This window comes from Lampetra planeri, chromosome 7 (genome assembly GCF_965212315.1).
Source record: "Lampetra planeri chromosome 7, kcLamPlan1.2.h2, whole genome shotgun sequence".
NCBI classification, from domain to species: Eukaryota; Metazoa; Chordata; class Hyperoartia; order Petromyzontiformes; family Petromyzontidae; genus Lampetra; species Lampetra planeri.
The window spans coordinates 15,005,230-15,022,241 of NC_136113.1; the positions used below are offsets into that span (position 1 = coordinate 15,005,230).

Genomic DNA, 17,012 nt, shown 5'->3' on the forward strand with positions numbered 1-17,012 from the left:
ATCCGTGAGAAGACGGCCACAGCTTTTGGGGGAGGCCTACTCCATCTATCCAGCAGTGGATGTTTCATGATTTCACCAGATTTGCGCATATGGTAACGACTTGTAAGCCACTATGTGACAGATACATTGCTATCAATAAAAAAAAGCTGAATGATAGTCACGTGAACATACTTTTATATAAGCGCACAACTTTATCTCTCTGTGATGAACGCTGCACTTTCCGTCGTTTTCATGCAGGGGGCGCTGCAAACATACGCGCCCCCTGCATGAACGACGGAGGCGCTGGGACAGACGTTCGATTACGTTGGAATCGATCTGCAGACGGCGGTCTTCTCGCACGGCCAGCAGCTCTATGTCGCCTGATCTCGATCCCGCAATCCCAAACAGGTGAAAGTCTACATCGAATCGAACCCCCAGCAAGGCCATCTACTTAACATACGAAATGTCGTTTTCAATGAAGTCTTCCAGATGTAAAATGACATAAGCTTTTAATGAAGAAATTTAATTATCTAATAAAAAAATACAATTCAAAGATGTTACATTTTAAAACTTCAAAACGGAGCATCGGGTGCTTGCGCAAATGCGTCGTTCGTGTGCAACTTTTTTAGTGAATTTCCTGACCGAAGGCGCCCTCGAACACCCCCGAGTTGTATATAAGCGAAAAATATTTTAATTTCAATGGACACCATCTCTGTGTTCGATTCCCTCTGAGTGACGATTAGTCGCAGAATTCTGCGAGTATCGAGATGAATATCGAGACACGAAGGTGCCCGGAGAAGTTCTCCGATTCGTTGTCTCGTTTGTACCGCGCGTTACAGTATACGCACTGGTGTCCGACCTTTCGTTGCGCGCGCTGCCGAAAATTCATTCAATTTCCGAAGGAACTCTCAGTTCCCGAAGGTGCCCGTGGAGCGAAGCGTCGGACATCAACACGCGGTACGATCAGAAAACACAACGGGAGTCTTCTTCTTATTGCGTGTAGCATTGTGAAAATCAACGTTTTAATTTTTTTTCTAAATGATCGTCATAAATGAATGCAAAAGGTTCCCCATCCAGTCCAATGAGGTGGTTGACGCAGTGTGGATTTCAGTGATACCCAGCGTGTGTGCAGCACAACCGCGTACAGCTTCACCCAGTCGACGTGATGCCTCGCTGTCTCCGAAGAACATCTGATGGCGAGCTCCACAGGACTCACGCGTGCCGCTGTAAGACTCTGGGGTATTGATTAAGTATTGTGGTGTGTGTCCCGTACAATTTAGTATCGGCGTCGTCATCATTAGCCACGATCAAGGAGTCGGCATCTGCCAATGGTCGTGTTACGTGACATTGATACATTATGAGTTTTTTTTTATATCGCGTGTTCTGCAAGGAAATCATTTCATTTGGTGAATGGAACTAGATAAGGCAATGCACATGTTGCAGATCGTTGAAGGTGAAGAGGCGACTGTAGCGAAGCACAGATAAAGATTCGCCGTTTAGCCTTCACGCATTTTTGGGGCAAGTGCCGTTAGTGAGCACCAGTGATGGTTGGAACAGCGAAGGAGTGGGTGGTGGTGGTGGTCGTGTGACGAGCACCACGCCCGGCCGCCTTCGTCTCACCGGTACTGATGTTTACACACCACCGCACCAGGTACCGATCTGTGATGCCTTCGTCAGACTGTTGGAGCAAATGTTGTTTGCGAGCACCTACGAAGGCCGGCACTGCACACGAGTTTGATTCGTGGCAATTATTGCACTGGTCAACACACTTTTTCTGGCATAAGGTATTCCAACGGTTTTAAGGTAATTTTGGGGTGCTGATGCCAAATCTGGCATCAGTTTTTGTCTATCACATCAGGTTTTTAAGATATCAAATATTGCATTTTCAATCAAAACTGCAGAAATATTAAATAAATGTGGATATCTACATAAAATGATATTATAAACACACTATCCTAAAAATACAGCACCATATTTTAACACTAAAGCAGTCACTGACTCGCAACAACTTGCAATCATAAGTGACAGAGTTAATTTAGGGTAAAATCAATGAAAATGGGGTATGCCGATAGCATAAAAATGAGATGTGATAGAGCAAATCTGAGATCAGATTTGGAATCAGCACCCTGAAATTAGTCTAAAACAGCTGCAAAAGTCCAGGCCAGAAAAAAATGTTTTTTGTTGTTGTTGACCAGTGTATAATCGCCACCGCCATCGTCGTCATCAGTGGGTGATTACACACACGTACGCACAAACGTGCTCGCACGTGCACACGCGCATACAAAAGAGTAAATAAAGGGCAGAGAAAAAATAAATTCATTATTATCAGAGAGTGTCATTCAGCCCCGGCCGTCCATCGTCTCCCTCCTGGCGATGTTTGCACACCGCGCCAGGTGCTCATGTGAGGCCGGGTCTACTCGAGGGGAGGCTCGGAGACCGATTCGGATGATGATTGCCACCGGTGTTGGTGGGTCCGCGAACGGTAATCGAATCCGGGGTCCCGTGGGTTCGTAGCGGCGGCGCGCTAACCGCTGCGCCACCGCTCGCTCGCACCCGCGGACACGCGCACGCACTCGGCGGGCACGCGCGCGTGAGATCGATGGCCGCGGCTGCATCGTGCGTAGGCTCACGCGGGCACCCACTCAACGAGGAGCGACGGCTCCTTGCTTTCACTGCTACTCACAAATCTGGGTCGCCCCCGTCAGAGTGGTGAAGTATGGTCAACCAAAACTCCCCGTGACCGATACGGCGCGTGGAGGCCTTAGTACACAACGCTCTATCGGCCACGAGAGAAAAAATAAACACAATTCTCAGATGTACCAAGGCAAGAATGTTAAGAAAGTGTGTATGTATATATATATGTCTGTACGCATTTCTTTCAACACACGTGGCTGATGTTCGCAACTGAACGAAAACATTTCACTGCGCGGGTCGCTCGTTGCGCCTGTATCACAGAGCTCACCCTCATGTCTGTTCGGAACCGAATGCGGAATTCAGATTCCGAAGGAGCACTGAGCACGTACGGCGATGCGTCGGACATCGTGGCGAACAGCACCCGGGCTGCGGACCGGACAACACACGAAGAGCCGGACAAAAAAAATATATAGATTCCGATTTAAAGCTTTCGTGACTGCAGGGATTCATCTTCTTGGTTCTTTCGGTAAAGTCACGTAGAAGGGAAGTAATACAATAATAAAAATAAAACATAATAAAATAATTCTCACGACGTTTCGGCCACAACGCAAGCAGCCGTCCTCAGCGTCTGTCTCCCCGACAGACCTGGTCTGTCTCCCCGACAGACCTGGTCTTCACCTGAGGACGGCTGCTTGCGTTGTGGCCGAAACGTCGTGAGAATTGTATTTTATTATGTTTTATTTTTATTATTGTATTACTTCCCTTCTACGTGACTTTACCGAAAGAACCAAGAAGAAATATAAATTCCGTCTCCCACGAACTCCATCCATCTCTTAAACAAACACGCGCATCACTCTACAAAACCTCACCTCTCTCCTTACCGCCTCCTAGCCAAGTGTGTCTCTCTACGTACACGAAAATAAATACAAATGCCTACACATCCCGTAGGCCACCACGCCTCTTCTGGTGGAGCGTCTCTTTTCATCGGCATCGGTGTCATACATCGCAAACTCTCGACCGGGATTCGACGGAGTCAGGCCTCTCTCAACAAGCGCGCTGGTGATTCAGCGGGTCCGATAAACAGCCCGTGAGAGCCTTCCCAGTAGTTCCCTTTGATGCACTCCTGAAGACAACCCCCTCCCAAGAAGGGAAATGAAAACATGGGGAAAAGCGGGGCTACGCACAGACGCCGTTTTTGGCGTTGTGAGTGGCTGCTGATGCTGCTGGGCGAGGCACACGCGGCGTGAAACCCGCGCCGCGGTGCCCGGGGTCTCGACACCACTCACGGTGTCTCTCTTAGCTGCAGACCCCGCTGGCGCCGGGGCTTAGGGGCTCGCCGTTGTTTGAACAGACAGCTGTTTGCACAAGCCAGCGTCCCTCTCTCCCAAGACGAGGTTTAGAAGACGCAGAGACGTTGGAGGAAGAAAGGAAGGGGGGGGGGGGGTTAAGCGAGGGAGGGGGGTGGGGGATAGTTGCTGACTTTAAGAAGTTCCGATATTATTATTTTTGGCGTGGCACCACCTCGAACCCACAAGACCGAACCGACTCGCGTGCAACAGACTCATCGGCACCTCCGGTGCGTCACCGTCCTCTCTGCACCCACGACGAGACGGGTCCATCGCCTGATCGAGGCTTGAGTTAACCGTTCGCCCAGCCAGGGAGGTATCATAATCATTGTTGTTGTTCTACGATGCTTGTCGTATAGCTCACTCTTCGCTGGGAGTTTGTTGCGAGCGTAGTACCTACGCTGAACTTTTTTCGCACCGTACGTAGCCAGCCGTCGTGTTAATCGGAGAGTTTTTTTTCCTTCAGCACCGAGACAGACGACGACGACGATCGCACTCCCAACTTCTTCTGGTGCGGAGCCGGTGGGGAGGGGATGGGAGAGAGAATCTCACTTCGTGTGGGGAGAGATTCTCGAGGGAATTCAGTCGCTCCAGTTGCTCGCAGCACGCAACCCATTGATTTGCAGCCGTGCCGACCACCACCACAACAACACCACACCACACCACCACCACCACCACAACAACACCACCACCACAACAACAACACCACCACCACAACAACAACACCACCACCACCACAACAACAACAACACCACCACAACAACACCACCACAACAACACCACCACCACCACAACAACAAAAACAACACCACCACAACACCACCACCACCAACACAACAACAACAACACCACGCGGTCACAACCTGCGACCTCCCATCGGAGACCCATACACCGCACAGCTCCACCGTGCGCGATCGTCTCGCGGGGGGTGATGGACTTTGGTGATGTTTGTGAACACGAGTTGGGGGTGGAGGGGGGGGGGGGCGATGTGGAGAATGGGGGTGGAGGGGTGCACGCTCCTGGCTTGGCTCTCCGATGTTCACTCGGCGCTTCGGAGACGGCGCCGCCGTTAAAATTGTCCCGATTGGCAAGTTTAGCTCGGAAAGTAAGACGCGCTCCTAACAAAAGTTGTATCGGGTGCCATTGAAGCTCATTCAAAAAGGATGTACTGCTGTGAAGGAGGGCCATTGCCCGAAACGTCGCCGATTATCTATATTGTTTTTCGCCTTTTCAGGCCACAGCGATATCGGCGAAGGTGGCGAGTTTGTTTTTGCCGCTGCCATCGCCAGCATCGCTAAAGAATCGATATAAATCATTGATACAAATCTGGTCACACGCATCTTCCGAATTAAAGGACGCACCATCTAAGCGTTTGCTTTTAAACACAGGGGAGGAGGGGGGTGGGCAAAAAAGCGTCTCGTCAACGATTGAAGTGACGTCGGCGCATCGGGTTATACACACGCACACACAATGCACTTACGCTACGTATAGGTATAGTTCTACACACACTTTCTACCGAGTCGAACGGACATTTCTCAGCGTCTTAGCAGAAGAAAGGATCGTCACGCCGGCAATTTCAATTCACCGATTGGTCTTTTCCAGGATGCATCGTCAGTGGTCCGGGATCGAACCCACGGTGCCTCCTGCGATCCAGGCGAGGGAGATGACATCTCCCTCGTCACCGCGGCATCCTGGACGCCTTCACACAACAACAGTGACTTTTTCTTGCATCGTCATCATCATCATCTTTATATTACAATAATTGAACAAAATTAAATCTAGCCCCCGACTAACGTTAGAGGTGAAGATATCACCAGTGTAAATGATGTGCGAGTAGGTCTGAGCAAACGACCAACTACGATGTCGTCAATAATTTATTCCGATCCACCCCTTTTATATAACTTCCGTCAGTAGTTTGTATATATATACAGTACATCAATGTAAGCGCATATGAAACAGTGGTGACAAACAGAACGTCGGTTGGCACGCACGTTAAACATCGGTACGTTAACACATGACGAATGTGATGTATGTGTATTCTAAGCTTAATTTAATAAAACAGTTTCAGGGGCTGCCCAAACCCAACCGCTCCCCCCCCCTCTCTCGTGATATTTTCCGGAGCTCATGCTCTGGAAAACTCCAGTTGTCTAAATGGAACCAATGGTGCGGTTGATGAAATGGCATTAGATAATTACTCTGCATTCATAATACCACATGATGTGGTTGCAAGCCGAGTTTCGTGTTTTTTGTTACTTTAAATGGTTTATCGTGGTTAGTAAAATGCGTGGACACTCGCAAGGTGTGTGGGTATGTGTGTGTGTGTTGTTTGTGGGGAGTGGTGGTGTAGCGGTGAGCGCGCTGCGCTATGAACCTGGCGACCCGGGTTCGATTCCCGCTCACGGCCACCACCAGTGACGATTATCTGAAACGGTCCTGGGCCTCCCCTAGGTTGGCTCAGCTTCAAATGAGTACCTGGTGCGGTGTGTAAACATCGCCACTGGGGAGATAAAGGCGGCCGGGCGTGGTGTTGGCCACCCCACCCCCTCGTGTGCCGTGCCGGCCTTCATAGGTGCACGCGAACTGTACTTGCCCCAACAGTCTGTTAAGGCTATACGGGGGATTTTTGTCTTTGGAGTGTTGTTTTCATTAATAGGGCGGTTGTGCGAAAAGACCCAAAATGCATCGTATAAGCTTGCAATGTCCACACTGCGTAGAGAGACATAGGATACACCCTCTCTAGAAGTTGTCGTTCGACAGCTGTGTTTGTTTATTGTTTGTTTTTTAAAGAACATAACATGCAATATAGTTAACCTTCGTGCAAGATGTCAGTAAAACATGACAGCTTATATTATGAGACAGCTCAAAACGCATATAATCATAACATTGTCTTGCGCGTTAGAATTCGAGAAACAGAACCGAAAACAAATCGGGTAAACATTTACAATTGTATGGTAAATATATTACAATAACTTACTTTTTTTTTCTTTCTCTCTTGGTAAAAAGCAAACGCCCTTCCTTAAATATACAACTATTTAATGTATCAGCGGCCTGCTGCTTCAAGCCTTCCGAGAGCGTGCTCGTGAGACGTCTAAGTCCACCTTTGACCTCTTTAATAGCAATTGTTGATCGTCGGGCACACGACGCAAGCCGACGAGGCACAACATAACACATGCCCCCCCCCCCCCACGAAGAACGATGAATTAACACGGCCCGTGACACCTCACCAGGGGGGGGGGGGGTCACAGTGTGGTCCACCCCGATTCATTATATCCCAGGCGGGTCAATGTTTTTATCGTCTCATCGGGTCAACCGGTCATCTCGTAGACCACGCGAGCATGCACACACACACGCACGTACACGCGGGGAGACTTCTTGGACCCACCATTAGCCTCACTTCGAAACTGTAGAAGGCAAAAGATGCCCCCTGTCCATGGCAAGTGCCGTTTGCGAGTAGCACCCTGATGAAGGGCGGCGCGGCGCACACGAATGCGTGGTGAGGCCAAATCCACGAATTTCAGCGGCCGGGGTCGTAGCGCAGCGCGCTAACCACTGCGCCACCGCTCCACCAAAATTCGATTGCGCGCGCGTCTACGCGTATCGCTCACCTATCGCTCACGTGCCGATGGAAGCTTCGTCTGTGTCAATCCCGTCCACGTGGCGCGCCACGTCCAATTATTACCGCGCGGGTCTCAGTTCAATTCGCATAATTGGACACGTGTGTTCAAGCGCTATGTACACGCACGCGCACACATGCACAGGTAATGTGTATTTATATCGATACAGTTGCTTTAAAGCGTGCTACAGGACGTCGAGTAGTAAGTAGTAGACTAGCCCGAATCACCCAAATGTATGTAATTGATCATATTTCACAAGTCTATTGTGGGAAATGAATTAGGCCAATTTGCACTTTTACCACGACACAATTAAATAGTGTTAATATATACACACACACATACAGAGCGGTCGGCATGTCACAGCTGTCGCATAGCGTTCTGTTCTCGCAGCCCACACCGGTGACACACACACACACACACATAATAAATAAACACAATCAACAACAACAACAATCATAATAACAATAAAAACAAGCCACATGAATTGCGGTGAACGTTGCGAAACGCCCGACTGCAGGCCGCGTGTTTTCATCGCGAGTTCGCGGCCCGCTATCGAACGGCCAAATTGGTTACGCGCGAGCGTTCCTTCCACACTCGGTGGTTCTTCACCTTCACTGCAGCCCTTGCAACCCCCCTCATCCCCCCCCCTTTGGTTATCAATCGTAATTTTTAAAATAAAAAAAATCACGTTAATACATTGGGTTTGATGAAACAAAGTGAGTTGTACGTACGTGCCCCCGGTGCTTAATTTGTCTTTACGATAATTTACCTTCTAAAAAAAAAGAAAAAAAAATTCAAATCTGGCCACGTCTCGCACCCCCAGAAAGGTCATCCCGCATCCTCAGGGGGTGCACCCACCCTAGGCTAAGAGAACCGCACCGCTCCACGCAACTTGAGCACGGGGGGCACCGAAACAATGCGGCCGCGTCGTCTTGCGGACGCTCAGCAGCATGAGCGAGCCGGGTCTGATGGCACGTGACGACAATGCGGCCCTTTTCGATTGAACGCCGCGATTTTACATTCGCCGCGGTGTCGCGCGGTTCTCTCCAACGTGGGAGGGTGTTTGTGTTGTGTTCCCTCGGTGTGTAACCACGCGGCGTTGTTGTTGTTGTTCGCCATGATGATGTCCGACGTTTCGCGTCGGCGTGGAGGAACTGAAGCCACCTTACCCACCCCCCCCCCCACACACACACCACCCCTCCCAGGCGCGTGCAGCGAAACGTCGGACATCACGCCGAAAACACCCGCACGGTAACACCGAACACACCTCGCAGAGCCGCGTGTTGTTTTAGCGTAGTTCTACATTCCGGTTTTAGGCCTATGACTTAACATGCAGATAATGACGCCGATGACGATGTATCTCTCACCGCTTAACAAACACTATCATTATTATATTCACACACAGTTGAATGCCTGGGGAGAACAAGGGGTCGGATGGGCAAGTAAAACTAAAATTTGTCAAAATAATAATAATCATCATCACCACCACCACCAACCACCACCACCACCATCATGATGCCAATGAACACAATCCCACCGGAATATTCCGGATATCTTCAGAGCTTGCAATCTAAGCAGGCTTGTGCCTGGCCACTGCTTGGGACGGGCGCCTAGCGAGTCAACCGAGGTCAGTGCAGAACACATCCATTGTTGCACTGCACATCTATGGTTCCTACGTGTGCGCGCTCCCTAAAAAAAACCCTTCACCAGCGTGGTGAAGTATGCTCAAATAACTCTCAACATTGTTAATGCTCCACCGCCTTCCGACAATCCGCGCTGACCGGCGTGGTGAAGTATGGTTAAATGACCCCCACGTGGAGGGGGTGGTCTTGATCCACCAGTTTATTGTCCAAAATGTGGGAGCTTGCATGTGCACAGCAGCAATCAAATAGCGCAGCATTGTTGCATCGAGCACATAGCCGAGTGGTGGGTGAGTGTGCTGGGTGAGTGTTGGTGAGGAGGAGGAGGAGGAGAGTTTGAACGGTTTGCATCTCACCGGAAACAAACAAACAACAGCAGCAGCAACAACACAACAACAACAACAACGAAAACACCGAGAGGATGGCGCTTGAACGTCAAGCGGACAGAAGTCACCACGCACTACCAAAGAGGAGGTTGGGACTAGCCATCGCGACGCTGAAATCGGGCGTCTGTCCCACGATCTGCGCCATGGCGCCCACGGGAGTGTGCGCCAGGGAGGGGGGGCTCGGCGAGAGCTCCGACGCATCCGCCGGGCTCGCCTGCAGCGACTGATGGTGGTGCTGGTGCTGATGGTGATGCTGCTGATGATGCTGCTGCTGCTGCTGATGATGCTGCTGCTGGTGGTGGTGATGGTGCAGAGCCGCTTGGTGGATCTGTAGCGAGCCGCCGCCCAAAAGGCCCCCGCCCGAAGAGGAGGAGGTGGTGGAGATGATGTGGTGGGAGGATGACGACACAGCGGATGAGGCCGCGGATGACGTTACCGCTGCTGCCAACGCCGCTGCCGCCGCCGCCGCTGCCGCTGATGACAACGACGACGACGAAGAGGATGAGGATGATGAAGAGGTGCTAACCGTGGACGATGAAGACGACGCGCATCCGACGGGGTGATGGTGGTGATGGTGGTGGTGCCCGCCACCGCCGCCGCTGTTCACGGGGCACGGCTTCCCGTCCTTCACCAACACCGGCACGGCAACTCGCCGTGGCGACTGCTGCTGCTGCTGCGACACTCCGCTTGAGTCCTGCTGCAGCTGCTGCGCCGCCTTGTCCTTGGCCTGCCGCTTCATCTTGTAGCGGTGGTTCTGGAACCAGATCTTGACCTGCGTCGGGGTGAGGTGGATCATGCTGGCCAGGTGCTCGCGCTCGGGCGCCGACAGGTACTTCTGCTGCTTGAAGCGGCGTTCCAGCTCGTAGACTTGCGCCTGCGAGAAGAGCACCCGACGCTTGCGGCGTGGGGCAGAGTGCAGGGCGCCCAGGCTGGGCTTGGACGCGTCCGTGAGGCCCCCGAGGGCGCTCATCCCAGCCATGTTCATGCCCGAAGAGGAGCCGTGCATGAAGCGGGTGACTGCACGCGGGAGGGAGGGGAGGGGGGTGGTGGTGTTAGAACGCACGCGTTAGTGCAGGACGCGGTGAGTCCTGCAAGCGGTGCCGAGGCTGTCATTGCCACCGACGCGATGATTGATGGCCGTGCCGTTAGTCATCAGCGAGCACAGATGTCGCCACTAGCATTATCATCAACAATAACACAGCCACCGCCTTCAACAACAACAACAACAACGATCCCCCCGATTAGCCTTAACAGACTTTTGGGGCAAGTGTCTGTTAGCGAGCCGCTCTCAGCAACAGCACGGCCAACACCACAAATAACAACGACATGAACACAGCCACCACCGACATCAATAACACAACCAGCGTCACCAAAAACCGACATCAACAACACAGCCACTAACAGCATCAACAACACGAGAGCCACCACTAGCAAGAACGACGGCACAACTGCCACTAACAACAATAGCGACAATGACACAAATACCATCGCAGCCATCATCACCAATATCAACATCATCAATCACTTCCATCACCACAACCAACACTAACACAGCCGTCACCACCAACACTGTCCCTTTTACAATCATCATCATCATCATCAATACAACCATCACATCCACAATACACAAACGCAACCACTGTCACTACCACCATCAACCATCATCACCACCAACATCACAATGAAGAGCGTCACCTCTTAAATGCCAAAACTACCAACAACGACATCATCATTAACACAGCCACTAACATTCACAAACGCAACTAACACCACCTGCTACCAACACGAAATTACCACCAACAGGATCATCATGGACACGATCATTATCATCAATCACTGCCATTGTTAGGACCAATCGTGACCACCAATACAGTCAATATCGCCAACACAATTATCACCAACACCACGATCACTACCAACACGAAGAGTCATAACCATCAACGCGAACAGTACAGCCGGCACAATCGTCATCACCATCATTCCACCATGACTAGCACCACCACGAGGAACACCAACATACCCCTACAACAGAGGTGGGACAAAGTCATTGTTATGCAAGTCCAAGTCGAGTCGCAAGTCATCAAATTCATGACTCGAGTCTGACTCGAGTCCAAGTCACATGACTCGAGTCCACATCTCAGAGGTGGGACAAAGTCATTGTTATGCAAGTCCAAGTCGAGTCGCAAGTCATCAAATTCATGACTCGAGTCTGACTCGAGTCCAAGTCACATGACTCGAGTCCACATCTCAGAGGTGGGACAAAGTCATTGTTATGCAAGTCCAAGTCGAGTCGCAAGTCATCAAATTCATGACTCGAGTCTGACTCGAGTCCAAGTCACATGACTCGAGTCCACATCTCATAGGTGGGACAAAGTCATTGTTATGCAAGTCCAAGTCGAGTCGCAAGTCATCAAATTCATGACTCGAGTCTGACTCGAGTCCAAGTCACATGACTCGAGTCCACATCTCAGAGGTGGGACAAAGTCATTGTTATGCAAGTCCAAGTCGAGTCGCAAGTCATCAAATTCATGACTCGAGTCTGACTCGAGTCCAAGTCACATGACTCGAGTCCACACCTCTGCCCTACAATAATCAAAATCATCACTTACGTCAGCATTAATACCATCAGCATCACCACCACCAATCACTCCCATCACCCCTACCAACACAAATGATTCCACAATTACTATCATAACTCACCGACACGTTTCGGACCACGACCATCATCAACCATATATATACTCACTAAGATGATCGTCATCATCTTCATCACCATCACAACCAACAACAACAACAACAACGCTACCCTCACAAACACGATGAACACAAACATCATGGCTACGACTACCACGAATATATCATAACCCCGATACTCAACACCGGCATTGCATCATGCAGAAGTATTTGATTAGAGCCGGCCAACAGGACACTTTCATTTAAGTAATGATAGTAACAGCATCGCCACATGTGCACACGTGCGGATTAAATGCGACGTTTATCCGACCAGAAATTAACGACGTTAAAAAATCTGTCTTTTTCTCATATAAGACAAGGTTATAATTTGCGGGCACAAGGCAGACTTAATGAATGTTGTACGGTGAATGTGCGCGTGTGGAGGATTATCTCACATTGGTTAGAGTCAAATTTTTTTTTTAATTAAGTTCACCATACTTATATTTTTTCACCATTGATTATCCCACGAGATTTTCCGTGAGGAGCAATATCCTCAATGAATTACGGTGCTTATACTAACGCCACATGGAATGGCGTGCTCGCAGCGTTGAAATATTGACATCGTTTGTGTATATATGTGTATATTTTTTGCGTGCGTAGAAATCTCGACCAATTGTTGCTACGCGTTCATATCATGCGACTAAAGGAAACCGATTTTGTTTGTTAATCTTAGAATAAGGAGGGGTGAGATTAAAACACAAAGCGAGGTAAATGCCACGGTAACAGTCCCTCGACGCAGATTTCCCTCGCTTTATGCGGGGTTCGGTTTGTGGGATTTCGCTCTGTAGTCGTAAGCGATTTCTACCCAAAATTCGCTACGTGCGGGTTGAATTCACTGTACGCGCGGCCATGCGATCGGAGCTGGGACAACATTGTGTGTGTGTACTGTATGTACTGTGTGTGTACTGTATGTACCATGTGTGTACTGTGTGTGTACTGTATGTACCATGTGTGTACTGTGTGTACTGTATGCACTGTGTGCGCTGTATGTGTGCGGTGTGCGTACTGTATGTGCTATGTGTGTACTGTGTGTGTGTACTGTATGCACTGTATACTGTGTGTGTGTACTGTGGGTGTACTGTATGTACCATGTGTGTATTGTGTCTACTGTATTTACAATGTGTACTGTATGTACCATGTGTGTACTGTGTGTGTACTGTATGTACCATGTGTGTACTGTGTGTGCTGTGTGTGTGCTGTGTATGTACTGTATATACGGTTTGTGTACGTGTGTGTACTGTATGTACCATGTGTGTACTGTGTGTACTGTATGTACCATGTGTGTATTGTGTCTACTGTATTTACAATGTGTACTGTATGTACCATGTGTGTATTGTGTCTACTGTATTTACAATGTGTACTGTATGTACCATGTGTGTACTGTGTGTACTGTATGTACCGTGGGTGTACTGTATATGTACTGTATGTACTGTGTGCGAACTGTATGCACTATTTGTGTACTGTATGTACTGTGTGTGTACGGTGTGTACTGTGTGTATTATTTGTGTACTGTATGTACTATGAGTGTACTATTTGTCTACTGTATGTACTATGTGTGTACTGTGTGTGTACTGTATGTACTATTTGTGTACTGAATGTACTATGTGTGTACTGTGTATGTACTGTATGTACTATGCGTGTACTATGCGTGTACTGTGTGTGTACTGTGTGTACTGTATGTACTATGTGTGCACTATGTGTGTACTGTGTGTGTACTGTATGTACTATTTGTGTATTGTATGTACTATGTGTGTGTACTGTGTGTACTGTGTGTACTGTGTGCGCTACTCGGCAAGCTGCTGTCTCCTCGTGCGGTTTCGCTTTGTGCGCCATTTTTTTTGGAACGCATCCACTACGATTACATCTACTACTACATCTACTACTACATCTAGTAGAGCTACTACATCTACTACGACAACTACTAAATTTACTACCACTACACCTACTACCAGAGGTGTGGACTCGAGTCATGTGACTTGGACTCGAGTCAGACTCGAGTCATGAATTTGATGACTTGCGACTCGACTTGGACTTGCATAACAATGACTTTGTCCCACCTATGAGATGTGGACTCGAGTCATGTGACTTGGACTCGAGTCAGACTCGAGTCATGAATTTGATGACTTGCGACTCGACTTGGACTTGCATAACAATGACTTTGTCCCACCTCTGCCTACTACTACTACACCTACTACTACATCGAATACAACTGCGACATCTACTACTAACCGCGTACAGCGAGGGAGAACCTGTACATGTATTCCGCCGTTCTCCCCATTGTGCTCACCTCGCTTCTGCTTCGCACAGCGTCCGGAAAACGCCGTCGCGTTTGATAGACGCTAGATAGATCCAGATTGCGCTGATCAACATATTTTACCCAGGTGAAATATACATTTCGTTAATTAACGGCCATTGGAGCATGTTTCATAATTAACAGATGAGTGTAACACTGCAAAACTCCTTCATAAATACATCCCCAACTAAAATATGTTGGTATATAGCCAACAATAGAACGCAATCATTGCGCACGCGATTAAAATATATTTTGGTACGTATAGTTACGATTTTATGTTCTATTAGTAAATATTACTTTTCCTTAATTGCCTATACTGTATCTGGTTGTGTTAAACTTTAATAGCGATGATTGTGTTGGTGGTATTGGTTGTGTTAAATCTTGATAGCGATGGTTGTGATGGTGGTAATGGTTGTGTTAAATCTCGATAGCGATGACTGTGTTGGTGGTATTGGTTGTGTTAAATCTTGATAGCGATTATTGTGATAGTGGTAATAGTTGTGTTAAATCTTGATAGCGATGATTGCGATGGTGGTAATAGTTGTGTTAAATCTTGACAGCGATGATTGCGATGGTGGTAATTGTTGTGTAGGTGGTGGCAGTGACGATGCGAGCAATTGGTGACAATTGCTGTTTTATTGCACCGATGGCAGTCACCGATAGTCGTGATGCCCCTTTTGGTCGTGATGATGACGACGACGATTTTAATGATGATGATGACGGCGCTGATGATGATGCCGTCCTTGTTAATATTCGCGTAGCTGTTGGCAGTCGCGGCGGTAGTACGCGGCAGCAGGTATTGTCTGTGTCGGTGCTGCGGTTTCTGACCGAAACGAAATAGCCGCTGGTCTATTGGACGCGCTTGTCGCGAGATTTCATCCTCCGATTCCTCATCTCGGCTCACGCGGCGTCGTCCCAGCAGCTACGCGTGTACGTTGAACTTCTTTCGCACCGTACGCAGCCCAACCGTGCTCGTCGGGAGGTGCGGGAGCAGCACAACAAACTCAACGCAAACAAATAAACACCAGTCTCTAAAGAAATGAGTTTTCAATCGAGATGATTATTCAGACGCTGTCTTTCCGACAGACCTGTTCTTCACCTGATGACGGCTGCTTGCGTTGTGGCCGAAACGTCGTGAGAATTGTATTATTTTATTATGTTTTATTTTTATCATTTTATTATCTCCCTTCTACGTGACTTTACCGAAAGAACCAAGAAGATGAATCCCTGCAGTCACGAAAGCTTTAATTCGAGATGATAATATTGTATGTTTTTTTAAGTGCGTAAAACAGCTCCGGTGACGAGAGAGACGTCTTACTTGTAGAAAACCTCGGGTCTTGACTCGCTCCGTACCAGCCGGCGGCCGTGGCGGACGAGCGATGGACTCCGTCCTGGTAGGAGGGAAGATCCGTCGCCAATGCCCCCAGGCCCCCGAGGCTCCCGTTGCAGTAGCCGCCGACCGCCGCGGCAGCTGCGGCCGCGGCCGCGTGCGACAACTGCGGGACCCCGTGCGACATGGTCGCGTAGGGCGTCGTGACCGCCGACACGCCGTGACCGACCATGTGCTGCTGCGCGCTGGGTTGATGCTGCTGCTGCTGTTGTTGTTGTTGTTGCTGCGTGTGCTGCTGCTGTTGTTGTTGCTGATGCTGCTGTTGCTGCTGCTGGTGGTGGTGCTGGTGGTGGTGGTGAGGGTGGTGGTGCTGGCTGACCTGCACAGCGGAGCGGTAAGCCGAACACATGGTGGAGCCCATCGCGGCCGCAATGTCCATGTCCACTTTCTTGAAACTCTCCTCGATGGGGCTCAGGATGTCGGTCACCGAAAAAGGCGTCGTGTGCTTGGGGCTCATGGACATGGCGCGGAAGCGGGTGGCGTAGATTCAACGCGATGATGGAATAAAGAAAAGAAAACAACAACAACAACAACAAAAAACACGGGAGGAAGAAACTAAAATAACAGTAAATAATAGCGAGGACCACGACGATTAACGATGAGGCTTGTACCGCTGCCACCACCGATAACAACAACAGCAGCAGCAGCAATGACAGCAAGCACCACGAGCCCGCTTCAACTCTCCACTCTGATCACTTCTCGTTCTCACGAGGTTCTTCCCTCCCGCACGGGAGGGGGTGGAGGGGGGGGGCAGGGAAGAGGTGGATGAGAGGCAAGAGAGGTTAAAGGAGAGGAGTCGGGAGTCGCTTGAAACCGGGGCCGCGTTCGGGCTAAGTGTGCGCGCAGACCGACTCGCCGCCTCTCTTATCGCGGGGGGTTATGCGTGGAGGCAGCGGCGTTCATTTAACGGGGGGGGGGGGGGGGGGGGACGAGGAGAGGAGGGGCGGAGCGAGCCACAAAAGCCCGGGCAGGACATCTCGCGCGGGTAATTGGTTAA

General features: G+C 49.6%; 1 protein-coding gene across 1 annotated transcript in view; it reads right to left on the reverse strand.

Annotated features, from left to right (window-relative positions):
- Positions 1 to 16,478, reverse strand: part of LOC144720154 (thyroid transcription factor 1-like) — a 31,428-nt gene extending 14,950 nt beyond the window's left edge. The window contains exons 1-5 of the mRNA XM_078596661.1: positions 16,335 to 16,478; positions 15,944 to 16,217; positions 10,126 to 10,616; positions 9,678 to 9,735; positions 2,942 to 3,039 (exon numbers count right to left, since the gene is read on the reverse strand). Coding sequence (XP_078452787.1) covers positions 2,942 to 3,039; positions 9,678 to 9,735; positions 10,126 to 10,616; positions 15,944 to 16,217; positions 16,335 to 16,478 — 1,065 coding nt within the window. The remainder of the gene's footprint in view (positions 1 to 2,941; positions 3,040 to 9,677; positions 9,736 to 10,125; positions 10,617 to 15,943; positions 16,218 to 16,334) is intronic.
- Between the last annotated feature and the right edge of the window lie 534 nt (positions 16,479 to 17,012).